The sequence below is a fragment of the Macaca nemestrina genome, chromosome 17 (genome assembly GCF_043159975.1).
Source record: "Macaca nemestrina isolate mMacNem1 chromosome 17, mMacNem.hap1, whole genome shotgun sequence".
Lineage (NCBI taxonomy): Eukaryota > Metazoa > Chordata > Mammalia > Primates > Cercopithecidae > Macaca > Macaca nemestrina.
This window is the reverse complement of record NC_092141.1, coordinates 77,949,967-77,964,942: the sequence shown is the minus strand read 5'-3', so window position 1 is coordinate 77,964,942 and position 14,976 is coordinate 77,949,967. Positions and strand designations below refer to the sequence as shown.

The window sequence follows — 14,976 nt, the reverse complement described above, 5'->3', positions numbered from 1 at the left end:
ACAATACACAGAACAACTTCCATATTAAAACCATTGTGCTAAGTACTGGAGATCAGAAAATAAGTAAAACACAGGCACTTTTCTCCAGGGATACTGGTACTGGGGGAGATTGAAACATGGATATATAGTCATAATAAGAGTTTAGATTCTATCATAGAATTTTTTATTTTTAACTTTTTTTTTCTTAGAGACAAAGTTTTACTCTGTTGCCCAGGCTGGAGTGCAGTGGCTATTCACAGACATGATTATAGCTCACTGCCACCTCAAACTTCTGGGCTCAAGTGATCCTCCTACGTCAACCTCCCAAGTAGCTGGGATTACAGGCACGTGCCACCATGCCTGGTTCTATCATGGAATTTAAAATGGTGTACGAGGTAAACTATAAAGCAGGATATACTCTGATAAGAAACATCAGGGCAAATTTACTAATTGAAGTGACATTCCAGCTAATCTTAAAATAGAGTAGTGTTTTGTCCAGTGAGGATGATGATGTTCTAAGGAGTCACGACAAAACCTAAAGTGTTTCAGGAACCACAGGGGGCCAGATCATGAAGGGCATATATACATAAAACATATAAATGTAGAATGTACATGATTCCTTATAATTTAGAGAAAAAGCCCAAGGTTGGAATTAGATTGATGATAACAATTTGTTCATTGATATCTTTATTTAGATCGCAACAAATCATTCAGTGATGGAACAGCTGATGTCAGTTACTGGTATACATATGAAGATATTACCTTTTGTTGCCCAAGGAGGAGTTGCAACTGATTTTTTCATTTTCTTCTGCATTATTTCTTTTTCTACATTTATATACTATGTATCAGTCAATGTTACGCAAGAAAAACAATACATTACGTCGTTGATGACAATGATGGGACTCCGAGAGTCGGCATTCTGGTAAATCATATGACTCCAATCCATTATGCAGCACAAACAGAACAACTTAGCTGGTTGACTCCTTAGACCAGGGGTCTCCAAGCTCCAGGCCACAGACTGCTACTGGTCTGTGGCCAGTTAGGTACCAGGCCACATAGGAGGAGGTGAGTGGCAGGCAAGTGAGCAAAGCTTCATCTATATTTACAGCCACTCCCTATTACTCACATTACCACCTGAACTCCACCTCCTGTCAGAATAGCAGTGTTATTAGAGTCTCATAGAAGCTCGAATCCTATTGTGAACTATGCATGCGGGAGATCTAGGGCTCCTTATGAGTATCCAATGCCTGATGATCTGTTACGCAAGAGATCTAGGTTGCAGCCTCCTTATGAGTATCCAATGCCTGATGATCTGTCACTGTCTCCCATCACCCCAGATGGGACCATCTAGTTGCAGGAAAACAAGCTCAGGGTTCCCACTGATTCTACATTATAGTGAGTCGTATAATCATTTCATTATATATTACAATGTAATAATAATAGAAATTAAGTGCAGAATAAATATAATCCACATGCATCATCCCAACACCATCCCCCGACTCCTGTTTGTGGAAAAACTGTCTTCCATGAAACTGGTCCCTGGTGCCAAAAAGGTTGGGGACTGCTGCCTTAGATCTCTAAAGCGTCATATATACACTTACTGCTTTCATAAAGTAGTACGTTATAAATGAGTGCAGCAGATGACCCTACAGACTTGGTGACTTGAAACTTTCCAAATTTATTTGACATAAAGAAAGCCTCATCCTGTAGAAGTTTGCCAATACTCAGTGTGCTAGATGCTTACTTGGTCACTAGTTACCATATATGGGTGAACCCAAATACACAAATGCTTGAGGTTTCCAATGTTCAGTAAAATACATGTTTCAGATACCTTATGTTAGGAATGGTGATTGACTTTTGACCCAGTGTTGGATGAGTCATCACTTTTATGACACTGCAAAAAAAGAAAACCTTTTATGTTCTTTAAACATTGAGACATTTTAGTTGAGGCCATAGAGCACTGTGGTAAGCCTGGGAGGCGAGAAGCCTTGGGTTGTCTCCATCTCAGCATTCAGTAGCTACCATCTTGGAAAATTACTTAAACTCTTTCAACCTCGGTTTTCTCTTCTGTAAAACATGGATAATTATATGTACCTCTCATTGGTCCTGATAATTAAAAGAAAGAAATATATCTAAAATATTTTACATGGTGCTTAAGAATAAACACTCGATATTAGGTGTCAGTTGATGGAGATATGGGGAGCTTTATGGCCAGAGAGGACAGTAGAGGCAAGTTAGGAAACAAGGGTTGAATTGTCATAATGGCAAGATCTTTTCAAGAGTTTAGCCAAGTGATGCATTAGAGACAGGTGCGGTAAAACCCTGAGTTTCTGGAGTCAGAAAGAAATGGCTTGAATCTTGAATTTGCCCTTTGCACACTGTGATATTACCTCAGTGTTAAATAAGATATGTAGAATGTATATAAGGGTTCTGGGCATATGCTACATAGGCTTTCAAAGAATATTAGACATTACTGAGTAGAAAAAAAATAAAGTTTATGTGATTTTCTACACAAGTGTTCAATACACCAGGTGGAGAAGTGGAGAAGATGAATTACTTCTTCGGTTTAGGATGAAAGTTTTTCTCAGATGTCTTTTTCTGTATCAAAATTGAATAACTCAATACTAAAAAAATTTGGTCAAGATAGATATTTCTTGTCTTTCTTTCTTTTCTTTTCTTTCTTTCTTTCTTTCTTTTTTTTTTTTTGAGACAGAGTCTTGCTCTGTCACCCAGGCTGGAGTGCAGTGGTAAGATCTTGGCTCACTGCAACCTCTGCCTCCTGGGTTCAAGTGATTCTTCTGCCTCAACCTCCCGAGTAGTTGCAACTACAGGCAAGTGCCACCATGCCCGGCTAATCTTTGTACTTTTTGTGGAGACAGAGTTTCACTATGTTGGCCAGGCTGGTCTCAAACTCCTGACCTCAAGTGATCCACCTGCTTCGGCCTCCTAAAGTGCTGGGATTACAGGCGTGAGCCGCCACCCCAGCCTGTTTTTTAAAAAATGCTACACAAAGAATTAGAGAAAAATAACCAAGATGATTTTTAAAATAATAATCCAGTGAGAAAGGATTAAAAATCAGGGCAGTGTTTTTCCTCTCGTAAGAAAAGCCTGAGGCATTTTACTTGTGCAGCATTTAAGTGGAACTAAGGAGAGTTTGTAGAATATAGATGAACAATTTCAGATGAATAAAAGTGTACTGTGCAAAGGGAGTTATTACAATTAGCCATTAAAAATAAGTCATCTGAAAACATGATGGCATTTTCTACTTTAAATAAAAACTAACTGTTCATTGTGGACACATTATAAGCCAGTTGCCATATTAAACCCATAAAATAAATAATTTCATTTATTTTTCCTGTTTTCCACCAGAGAAAACTGAAGTTTGAAGAGATTAAATAACTACCTCTCAGGGTTATATCGTTATAATGTAGCAGGAGGAACTGGAACTAACTCAGATCTGTGATTAGAAAGCTTTTTCTCTTTCTCCTTTAAGAACTTTCTTCCTGTTTATTTGGCATTGATAGCAAGAGAAAAGCTATCTTCATATTCGTCTACATGTCTGTATCTATCTATGTCCTGTGGGTATGTATAAATGTGTATCTATATCTAATTATCTATACTGGGGATTGGTAATCTATCAGCTGTTTTTGTACAATTTGCAAATTAGGAATTTCTTTTACATTTTTAAATTATACTTTAAGTTCTGGGATACATGTGCAGAATGTGCAGGTTTGTTACATAGGTATACATGTGCCATGGTGGTTTGCTGCAACCATCAACCTGTCATCTAGGTTTTAAGCCCCACATGCATTAGGTATTTATCCTAATGCTATCCCTCCCCTTGCTCCCTACCCCTGACAGGCCCCAGTGTGTGATGTTCCCCTCCCTGTGCCCATATGTTCTCGTTGTTCAACTCTCACTTATGAGTGAGAACATGTGTTTGGTTTTCTGTTCCTGTGTTAGTTTGCTGAGAATGATGGTTTCCAGCTTCGTCCATGTCTCTGCAAATGACATGAACTAATTCTTTTTCATGGCTGCATATATTCCATAGTGTATATGTACCACATTTTTAAAATCCAGTCTAATATTGATGGGCATTTGGGTTGGTTCCAAGTCTTTGCCATTGTGAATAGTGCTGCAATAAACATACGTGTGCATGTGTCTTCATAGTAGAATGATTTATGATCCTTAGGGTATATACCCAGTAATGGGATTGCTGGGTCAAATGGTATTTCTAGTTCTAGATCCTTGAGGAATTGCCACACTGTCTTCCACAATGGCTGAACTAATTTACACTCCCACCAACAGTATAAAAGCATTCCTATTTCTCCACATCCTCTCCAGCATCTGTCATTTCTTGACTTTTTAATGATCACCATTGTAACTGGTGTGAGATGGTATCTCATTGTGGTTTTGATTTGTATTTCTCTAATGACCAGTGATGATAAGCTTTTTTCATATGCTTGTTGGCTGCATAAATGTCTTCTTTTGAGAAGTGTCTGTTCATATCCTTTGCCCATTTTTTCATGGGTTGTTAGTTTTTTCTTGTAAATTTATTTAAGTTCCTTGTAGATTCTGGATAGTAGACCTTTGTCAGATGGATAGATTGCAAAAATTTTCTCCCATTCCGTAGGTTGCCTGTTCACTCTGATGATAGTTTCTTTTGCTGTGCAGATGCTCTTTAGTTTGATTAGATCCCATTTGTCAATTTTGGCTTTTGTTGACATTGGTTTTGGCATTTTAGTCATGAAGTCTTTGCCTATGGCTATATCCTGAATGATATTGTCTAGGTTTTCTTCTAGGGTTTTAAAGGTTTTAGATCTTATGTTTAAGTCTTTAATCCATCTTTAGTTAATTTTTGTATAAGGTTAAGGAAGGGGTCCAGTTTCTGTTTTCTGCATATGGCTAGCTAGTTTTCCCAACATCATTTATTAAATAGGGAATCCTTTCCCCACTTATTGTTTTTGTCAGATTTGTCAAAGATTAGATGACTGTAGATGTGCAGTGTTATTTCTGAGGCCTCTGTCTGTTCCATTTGTCTATATATCTGCTTTAGTACCCATACCATGCTGTTTTAGTTACTGTGGCCTTGTAGTATAGTTTGAAGTCAGGTAGCATGATGCCTCCAGCTTTCTTCTTCTTGCCTAGGATTGTCTTGGCTATGTGGATTCTTTTTTGGTTTCATATGAAATTTAAAGTAGTTTTTTCTAATTCTGTGAAGAAAGTCAGTGGTAGCTTGATGGGAATAGCATTGAATCTATAAATTACTTTGGACAGTATGGCCATTTTAACAATATTGATTTTTTCGTATCCATGAGCATGGAATGTTTTTCCATTTGTTTGTGTCCTCTTTTATTTCCTTGAGCAGTTATTTGTATTTCTCCTTGAAAAGGTCCTTCATGTCGCTTGTAAGTTGTATTCCTAGGTATTTTATTATCTTTGTAGCAGTTGTGAATGGGAGTTCACTAATGATTTGGCTCTCTGTCTATTACTGGTATATAAGAATGCTTATGATTTTTGCACATTGATTTTGTATCCGGAGACTTTGCTGAAGTTGCTTATCAACTTAAGGAGTTTTTGGACTGAGACAATGGGGATTTCTAAATATACAATCATGTCATCTGCAAACAGAGACAATTTGACTTCCTTTCTTCCTATTTGAATACCCTTTATTTCTTTCTTTTGCCTGATTGTGCTGGCCAGAACTTCCAATACTATGTTGAATAGGAGTGGTGAGAGAGGGCATTCTTCTCTTGTGCTGGTTTTCAAAGAGAATGCTTCCAGCTTTTGCCCATTCAGTATAATATTGGCTATGAGTTTGTCATAAATGGCTCTTATTATTTTGAGACATGTTGCATAAATACCTAGTTTATTGAGTGTTTTTAGCATGAAGGGATGTTGAATTTTGTTGAAGGTATTTTCTCTACCTCCTGAGATAATCATGTGGTTTTTGTGACTGGTTCTGGTTGTATGATGGATTACATTTATTGATTTGTGTATGTTGAACCAGCCTTGCATCCCAGGGATGAAGCCAAGTTGATCATGGTGGATAAGCTTTTTGATGTGCTGCTGGATTCAGTTTGCCAGTATTTTATTGAGGATTTTTGCATCGATGTTCATCAGGGATATTGGCCTGAAATTTTCTTTTTTTATTGTGTCTCTGCCAGGTTTTGGTATCAGGATGATACTGGTCTCATAAAATGAGTTAGGGAGGAGTCCCTCATTTTCTATTGTTTGAAATAGTTTCAGAATGAATGGTACGAGCTCCCCTTTGTACTTCTGGTAGAATTCAGCTGTGAATCTGTCTGGTCCTGGGCTTTGTTTTGGTTGGTGGGCTATTAATTACTGCCTCAATTTCAGAACTTGTTATTGGTCGATTCAGGGATTTGACGTCTTCCTTGTTTAGTACTGGGAGGTTGTAGGTGTCCAGGAATTTATCCATTTCTTCTAGATTTTCTAGTTTATTTACATAGAGGTGTTTATAGTATTCTCTGATGTTAGTTTGTATTTCTGTGGGATCAGTGGTGATATCCCCTTTATCATTTTTTGTTGTGTCTATTTGATTTTTCTCTCTTTTCTTCTTTATTAGTCTGGCTAGAAGTCTGTCTATTTTGATAATCTTTTAAAAAACCCAGCTCCTGGATTCATTGATTTTTTTGAAGGCTTTTTCATGTCTCTATCTCCTTCAGTTCTGCTCTGCTCTGATCTTAGTTATTTCTTGTCTCCTGCTAGCTTTTGAATTTGTTTGCTCTTGCTTCTCCAGTTCTTTTAATTGTGATGTTAGGGTGTCAATTTTAGATCTTTCCCACTTTCTCCTGTGGGCATTTAGTGCTATTAATTTTCCTCTAAACCCTGCTTTAGCTGTGTCCCAGAGATTCTGGTGTGTTGTGTCTTTGTTCTCATTGATTTAAAAAAATTTATTTATTTCTGCCTTAATTTTGTTATTTACCCAGTAGTCATTCAGGAGCAGGTTGTTCAGTTTCCATGTAGTTGTGCAGTTTTGAGTGAATTTCTTAATCCTGAGTTCTAATTTGATTGCACTGTGGTCTGAGAAACTGTTTGTTATGATTTCCATTCTTTTGCATTTGCTGAGGAGTGTTTTACTTCCAGTTATGCGGTTGATTTTAGAATAAATGCTAGTGGTGCTGAGAAGAATGTATATTCTGTTGATTTGGTGGGGAGAGTTCTATAGATGTCTATTAGGTCCACTTGGTCCAGAGCTAAGTTCAAGTCCTGAATATCCTTGTTAATTTTCTGTCACATTAATCTGTCTAATATTGACAGTGGTGTGTTAAAGTCTCCCACTATCATTGTGTCAGAGTCTAAGTGTCTTTGTAGGTCACTAAGAACTTGCTTTATGAATCTGGGTGGTCCTATTTTGGGTGCCTATATATTTAGGATAGTTATCTCTTCTTGTTGCATTGATCCCTTTACCATTATGTAATGGCCTTCTTTGTGTTTTTTGATCTTTGTTTGTTTAAAGTCTGTTTTATCAGAGGCTAGGATTCTAACCTCTGCTTTTTTTTTCTATTTTCTTTTTTTGCTTTCCGTTTACTTGGTATGTATTCCTCCATTCCTTTATTTTGAGCCTATTTGTGTCTTTGCACCTGAGATGGGTCTCTTGAATACACACACGAATGGGTCTTGACTCTTTACCCAATTTGGCAAATTGGATACTGGCATCTGTGTCTTTTAATTGGGGCATTTATCCCATTTACATTTAAGGTTAATATTGTTATGTGTGAATTTGATCCTGTCATCATGATGCTAGCTGGTTATTTTGCACATTAGTTGATGCAGTTTCTTCATAGCATCATTGGTCTTTTTATTTTGGCATGTTTTTGCAGTAGTTGGTATTGACTTTTTCTTTCTGTATTTAGTGCTTCCTTCAGGAGCTCTTGTAAGGCATGCCTGGTGGTGACAAAATCCCTTAGCATTTGCTTGTCTGTAAAGGATTTTATTTCTCCTTCACTTATGAAGCTTAGTTTGGCTAGATGTCTTTTACATTTTTAAATGCTTCGGAAAAAATTCAATGAACAATAATATTTTGTGGCATGTGAAAATATACATGAAATTCAAATTTTGTTGTCCATAAATACATTTTATTGAAACACAGCCACACATCACTAACATGTTGTTTATGATTGTGCTTGTGCTACAATGGCAAGAGAAACTGTACAGCCTGCAAAGCTGAAAATATTCACAGTGTGGCTATTTAGAAAAAAGTGCTGAACCCTGCTTCATTATCTACTTTTTTTGTCCATATTGTTTATACAATAACTTTACTGAAAAAACTTGTCCAGAGCTGAGAAATCATCATAGATGTCTTCCCAGGAAAGCTCTCTCTGGAAACCTCTCCCAGTGACATCCATCGTATCACCCAGTTTTACTTAATTTGCAATTAGCTATCTATTTTGCCTCTCTACTTGTTTATTGCCTACCTTCTCTTATATTATGTGATCTTGAGGGTAGGAGATAAGTTAGTTATTGCATTTTCTTTACCCTTGATAAATGGTGAGCTTCACAAATCATTTGCTGAATAAATGAATCAAGGAAGTGATGAAGTAACAACATTCTAACTGACTGCTTTGTTTCTCTGCTAGGCTTTCCTGGGGTTTGATGTATGCTGGCTTCATCCTTATCATGGCCACTTTAATGGCTCTTATTGTAAAATCTGCACAAATTGTTGTCCTGACTGGTTTTGTGATGGTCTTCACCCTCTTTCTCCTCTATGGCCTGTCTTTGGTGAGTTGGTGAATTTCATCTCAGTCTTTTTTTCTCTTTCTCTCTCTCTGCTGCCAATCATTTATCACTAATTCTGGTCTCACCTCTTTTGTTCTCTTTGTAGTATTTGCATGAGATAGTGTCTAGGGGTGGAAAACTGATAAAATATACTTTTATAATATAAAATTCCTTTTTTGTGCTACTAATGGTTCTCACAGAATTATATACCAGCTAAAGTTTTTCTCTTTTCTCAGATAACTTTAGCTTTCCTGATGAGTGTCTTGATAAAGAAACCTTTCCTTACGGGCTTGGTTGTTTTTCTGCTTATCGTCTTTTGGGGGATCCTGGGATTCACAGCACTGTATACACATCTTCCTGCATTTTTGGAATGGACTTTGTGTCTTCTTAGCCCCTTTGCCTTCACTGTTGGGATGGCCCAGGTAAGAGTTAAGGTAACAATTTCACTTTTTACAAACCATTCTACACAGACTCCCTCTTAATAATTCACGCAACACGCTCTAAGTATTCCATTCTATAACTTTTGTAAAAATAAACATTTAGGAGACAGGAGTGACTTTAATTTTTCTCTCTTAGTGTAATTAGTTTCCCTATAAGTCACTAAATATAGGATCATACTCTTATTATTGAGGTGTTTCAGCTTCTACTTCTAATGGATTATCCCAAAGAACATTGGTCCCATTCAATGCTCAGGAAACATGACCCTTAATGTTATCAAAAGCATTTAAAAACCAGGAATTTGGAATAAATACATCTTTATTTTTAAGTGCTAATTTCTACTGAACCTTGTCTCAGAAAAGTTAATTTTAGTTATGATATCATAACTATAAAATGCTAAATGAAAAGTTATGCTAGATATAAACTCATTGTATCCTACGGCAGTCTAGTTAAGACATTATTCTTCTGTCTTCTGCCCAGCTACTGAAATATTTTACTACTTCATGTTTTCACTCTGAAATGGACTTCCTTGTTGAGAATTCCCTCCTTTTTTCTCATTCTAAGTTCAGTAAAGTCCTGTTGCAGCACTGTTTGTAATAAGATTGAAAACAATGTAAATGTCCATTGGTAGATTACTGGTTAAATAAATTACGGTCCATCCATACAATGGAAAGTATGCATCCATCAAAAAGAATTTTTAAAGACTGATGCTGTGACTCACACCTGTCAATGATAGCACTTTGGGAGGCTAAGACAGGTGGATCACTTGTGGCAGGAGTTCGAGACCACCGTGGGCAACATGGTGAAACCCCATCTCTACAAATAAATAATAATAATAAATAAAAATTAGCCAGTCATGGTGGGAGTGCATCTGTAGTCCTAGCTACTCTGGAGGCTGATGTGGGAGAATCACCTGGGTCCAGGAGGTTGAGCCTACTGTGAGCTGAAATAGCACCACTGCACTCCAGACAGGGTAACAGAGTGAGACCGTCTCAAAAAACAAAGAACAAACAAAAAAGAATTTAAAAACACTTCTTGTACTGACATAGAGAGTTCTGTAAACTCTATTAGGTCCTGCTCAAGTATCACCTTTCTTGAGTTTGTACTTCCTCCTAGAAAATGTATCTGGGGCTGCCTGTGGGTTTCTTAGTGCTCAGTACTAACTTCCATTCATTTCCCAAATTGACATCACTTCATTGCTATTAAAATTATCTTCTATAATAGTAGACAGAGCTCTGTAGAGACAAGATTAATTTTATTTATCTTTGCAAACCCAGTTGTAGCAGAAATAGACAATAATAATTCTTAATGCCATATTCTTTTAAAATTTGCTGTATCTTTTTTTTTTCAGCTTATACATTTGGACTATGATGTGAATTCTAATGCCCATTTGGATTCTTCACACAATCCATACCTAATAATAGCTACTCTTTTCATGTTGGTTTTTGACACCCTTCTGTATTTGGCATTGACATTATATTTTGACAAAATTTTGCCCAGTAAGTACTAACATGGCTGTAACTTAACACAATTTCAGTAATTGCATGTCTTGAAAATAACTCTACATTGTACTAAATAAAAATTAGCAAGCAGTTTTTCAAAATTTCTACAACAAGCCTAATGATATTCTGTAGTTTGTTTATAGAATCACTTTCTAAGACTTGGCTCTGCTATAACACTCCAGGGTGTTTCTTTTTAAAAAGAGACACTTGCGAGAGATTATGGATAATTATACTATTAGTGTTTGTATCAGAACTAGATGAAGAATGCTGGTGCTTGATACTTGATCTTAGAAATCTGTAAGTGCTTTTCCTATTTAACTCACTTGATAGACAACAGCAGGTTGTTAGTAAAAATATTATAATTGTGTAATCGATGTACAATCTTTCCTTTCTTTGTTACTTTTTTTTTTTTTTTTTGAGAAGGAACCTAGCTCTGTCGCCCAGGCTGGGATGCAGTGGCATGATCTCGACTCACTGCAACCTCCGCCTCCTCGATTCAAGTGATTCTCATGCCTCAGCCTGCTGAGCAGCTGGGACTACGGGCATGCACCACCATTCCTGGCTAATTTTTGTGTTTTCAGGAGGGATGGGGTTTCACCATGTTGACCAGGTTGTCTCAAACTCCTGACCTCAGGTGATCCGCCAGCCTCGGCCTCCCAAACTGCTGAGATTACAGGAGTGAACCACCGTGCCACCCTTATGTACAATCTTTTCTGTAGAGAAACAAAATCTTTCTCTGTGCATCTCTGGGGTTTGTCTGTCAATTCCTCATATGTACTAAGTAAGTGCTAAGGAAGAGGCAGAAAGGGAAATTAGAAAATGAAGTGAAGGAAGGGACCTTCTAAATAGTTTATTTATCACATTTCTGGGAGTACTGATACAGAATAATGACTCGCTGATTATTTTAAAACCTCCCAAGAAAGAAATTTCAGAATGTATCATTAGTGTTATGATATTTACGATTATTCTTGGTGTATTGACCTTATCTGATCCAAATGGAGGAAATCACAAGCAGGAGAATTGCTTGAACCCGGAAAGCAGAGGTTGTAGCGAGCCAGGATCATGCGTCTGGACTGCAGCCTGGGTGACAGAGTGAGACTCCATCTTAAAAAATAAAAAATAAAAAGGGCACACAAGTACAGCTAGATAGAAAATTGTTCTTAATTAGATTTAAATTCCTCCTGAGACATCTCTCTGCATTTTGAGGAGCTTTTTAGTTAGTTAACAATGCTACATGCTTCTCATGTTTAAAACGTCATATTAGCCATCTCTGTTATTTTCTCCTCACTGTTCTGTGTGTGTCAAAAGCACATTAAAACAGTAATACCTTAATACGATAATGTGGGTTCAGATTTAATGTCAAAAGGGCTGCATGGATATGATGATGGTATCCTTGAAGTGATGACTGACCCAGTATTCATTTACCTCCTGCTCACATAGCTGAATATGGACATCGATGTTCTCCCTTGTTTTTCCTGAAATCCTGTTATTGGTTTCAACACGGAAGGGCTAATCATGTGGTCCTTGAGAATGAAACAGATTCTGATCCTACACCTAATGACTCTTTTGAACCAGTGTCTCCAGAATTCTGTGGGAAAGAAGCCATCAGGTAACCAATAAATTACTTAGAGGCACAAATGGAGAACAGGCAAGACCAGGGATCTGTCAGGCAGCACACTAGGAGCAAAGATCACCTTCTGTGCCCGCTATACCCACCTACATCCAGCCTGCTGCACTCATCAAAGGCTACACTCACTCTTCATAGCACACTATTTTCTCACATTCTCAGCATTTACATTTACTAATATTTTGTGATATAGTAACAACCGTCCACAAGTAAATAATTTTTGAATTTCCATTTTCCATATTATCTTTCTCATTTCTCCTCTTTGTGTTTTTCTCCCCTTGGTTGTTCTCTTTGTGACAAACACTGCCATTGTCTCCCTTGCTTTTATTCTCACCCTCCTTTTTTTGTTAATTCACTTTGTCCCTCTCATCTTCCCTTCCTGGTTTATAATTTGATGAGGAGAAAAAGGCAAGCGATGCAGGCATGGGAAGAAGACACTCCAGAGAGATGGGAAGGAAACATGAGAAGTCAGGACTGTTAGTTTCATGCCTATCTTCCCTCTTAGATGATGGACGTGCTTTATTCAATTCTTTGATTTCCAAACAACTAGAAATCTCTAATATTACCCCAGATCTTTGCTCAAATTTCATTCATAATTCAATGTTGTATTAATCTCACTCCTCAGTAATACCTTTCTGATATATCTCTTTCAGTAATATTTTAACTCAGAACATTTATGATACAGTCTCTGAACACAGGTCCAATATGAACATACAACAAAGAGCAATATTTGCTCATTCCTTATGAGCATGTAAACATAGCAATGTTTTCAAGAATCATGACATCTTTCTAAGCTGGAACTCTAAGTTTTATGTTCTTTCCAGTGCCTATATCAGAATTAGATCCTATCAGAGAGATCATAGAAAGCCTTGAATGACGAAATAAGGGGTTTTCATTTACTCAGTGGGCAAGGAGGAGGGTATTGAAGATTTGCGAATTGAGGGTACTAAGACTAGTCTTATGGTCTAGAAAAATTATCCCCAGCAACGGGTGGAGATTGGAAGCAGGGTCTCACATAGCTGATGGTTAGGAAAGTGTAGGAGATTTCATCTGTGGCATGGCTGCTCAAGACTGCCAGTCCTGCGTCATGACTGTGGCTGGCGCTGCATCCAACAGACCAGTGCACAGAGTTCTGAAGCCTGCGCCATTCTATCCCAGAGGTCGAGCCAGCTGGGCTCATAATTGCCTCTCAGTATAGAAGGCAGAAAAGTGAAATGTCAATTAAAAGGTATTATTATACCAACCACAGAGTAGATTCTACCTAATCTATAATCTACTATCTAAACATGAAAGTTAAATGTTATCAAAATGTATGGAAAAAATCTATAATTTCTATTGCTTAGATGAAATGAAGGAATAAAGCAAGCTGATACCTATTATTGTCTCAAAAAGAAAAGATAGGGAAAAAGAGGCTAGGAAAAACCAAGCGACTTGCCCAAGGCCACAAAGTTTAAAGAGAAACAGTATTTGAATCCATATGTGCTCAACTTGAAAGTCATTACATCTGAATGCGCAGCCTCTTCAGTTACTTCCGTATTTAACTGGATTGTGCCTATTTGATAAATTGAATTATACCCCTCAAAATTTATTGAAACCCTAACCCTTGAAATGATGGTATTTGAAGATAAAGTCTTAGGAAGTGATTAGGGTTACATGAGATCATGAGGGTAGGGCCTTCCTGATGGAATTAGTGTATTTATAAGAGGCACAAGAGAGCTTGCACTCTTTCCCTCTCTCTGCCATGTGATGACACAGCAAGAAGGCAGCTGTTTGCAAGCCAGGAAGAGAGCCCTCATCAGAAGCCAAATCTATTGACACCTTAATCTTGGAATTCTCATCCTTCAGAACTATAGGAAATAAATGTGTATTCTTGGTATTTTGTTATAGCAGCCCAAGCAGGAGAAAGCAACCTACCTGCTGGTTTGTTGTGATAATGTAAGTAAAAATGTAGACAAAATGCTCTGGATCTGGCTTATAGTAAGTAGTCTTTCAAGTCACTTAAAATCTTTTTTCTTTTTTTTAACTTCTATTTTAAGTTCAGGGGTACATGTGCAGGTTCGTTACATAGGTAAAGTTGTGTCATGGGGGTTTGTTCTACAGATTATTTTATCACCTAGGTATTAAGCCTAGTACCCGTTAGTTACTTTTCCTGATAAAATATTTTTCTATGCCCTCTTTTAAAAATCTTTCTCTGTTTTAAATCCTTTTCCTGGTCTTTTTCCTCCTCTCTCATCTTCTTTGGAAGTTTACTGGTTTCAAGTATTTTGTGTTCTGCTTATATTATCTTATTTATCTAAAATCCAACTCTGTATGATAATTAATGTCATCCCCCTATCACTGCTGAATAACTGAGCTCAATGAGTCTTGAGTACACAGCATTTATAACAGAGCTAGTGTGTAGCACAACTGGGACATCACCAGTTGTGAATCATTTAATGATTAGATTCCGAAGCCTATTATTTCTATTATGGTGTGTTTCTTCTCTTCTTTTTTCCACCATAGTATCTATTCACCATTGATTTTATCTTCAGCTTTCCTCATATCCAGTCATTTGTCACAATTCTTCTAACAATGTATTTCCATGTGCTAGCTGTGCCCTCCATATTTTAGCCTGTTCATTTTGGAAAGATCAGGGATTCTGCTTCTAATTAGGTACCCTGGATGCTTCTACCAGTGCCTGTGTGAAAG

At 37.3% G+C, this 14,976-nt stretch overlaps 1 protein-coding gene across 3 annotated transcripts in view; it reads left to right on the top strand.

Moving 5' to 3' along the window:
* The window catches only part of LOC105469061 (ATP binding cassette subfamily A member 9), a 77,874-nt gene that overhangs the window by 17,519 nt on the left and 45,379 nt on the right, over nucleotides 1-14,976 (top strand). For 2 of the 3 annotated variants that reach the window (XM_011719634.3, XM_011719633.3), the window contains 5 exons: nucleotides 675-901; nucleotides 8,583-8,724; nucleotides 8,958-9,143; nucleotides 10,511-10,658; nucleotides 12,102-12,270. In XM_011719634.3, coding sequence (XP_011717936.2) covers nucleotides 675-901; nucleotides 8,583-8,724; nucleotides 8,958-9,143; nucleotides 10,511-10,658; nucleotides 12,102-12,270 — 872 coding nt within the window. Of the gene's footprint in view, nucleotides 1-674; nucleotides 902-8,582; nucleotides 8,725-8,957; nucleotides 9,144-10,510; nucleotides 10,659-12,101; nucleotides 12,271-14,976 lie in introns of those variants that run through there. The other variant, XM_011719635.2, reaches the window with a different exon arrangement.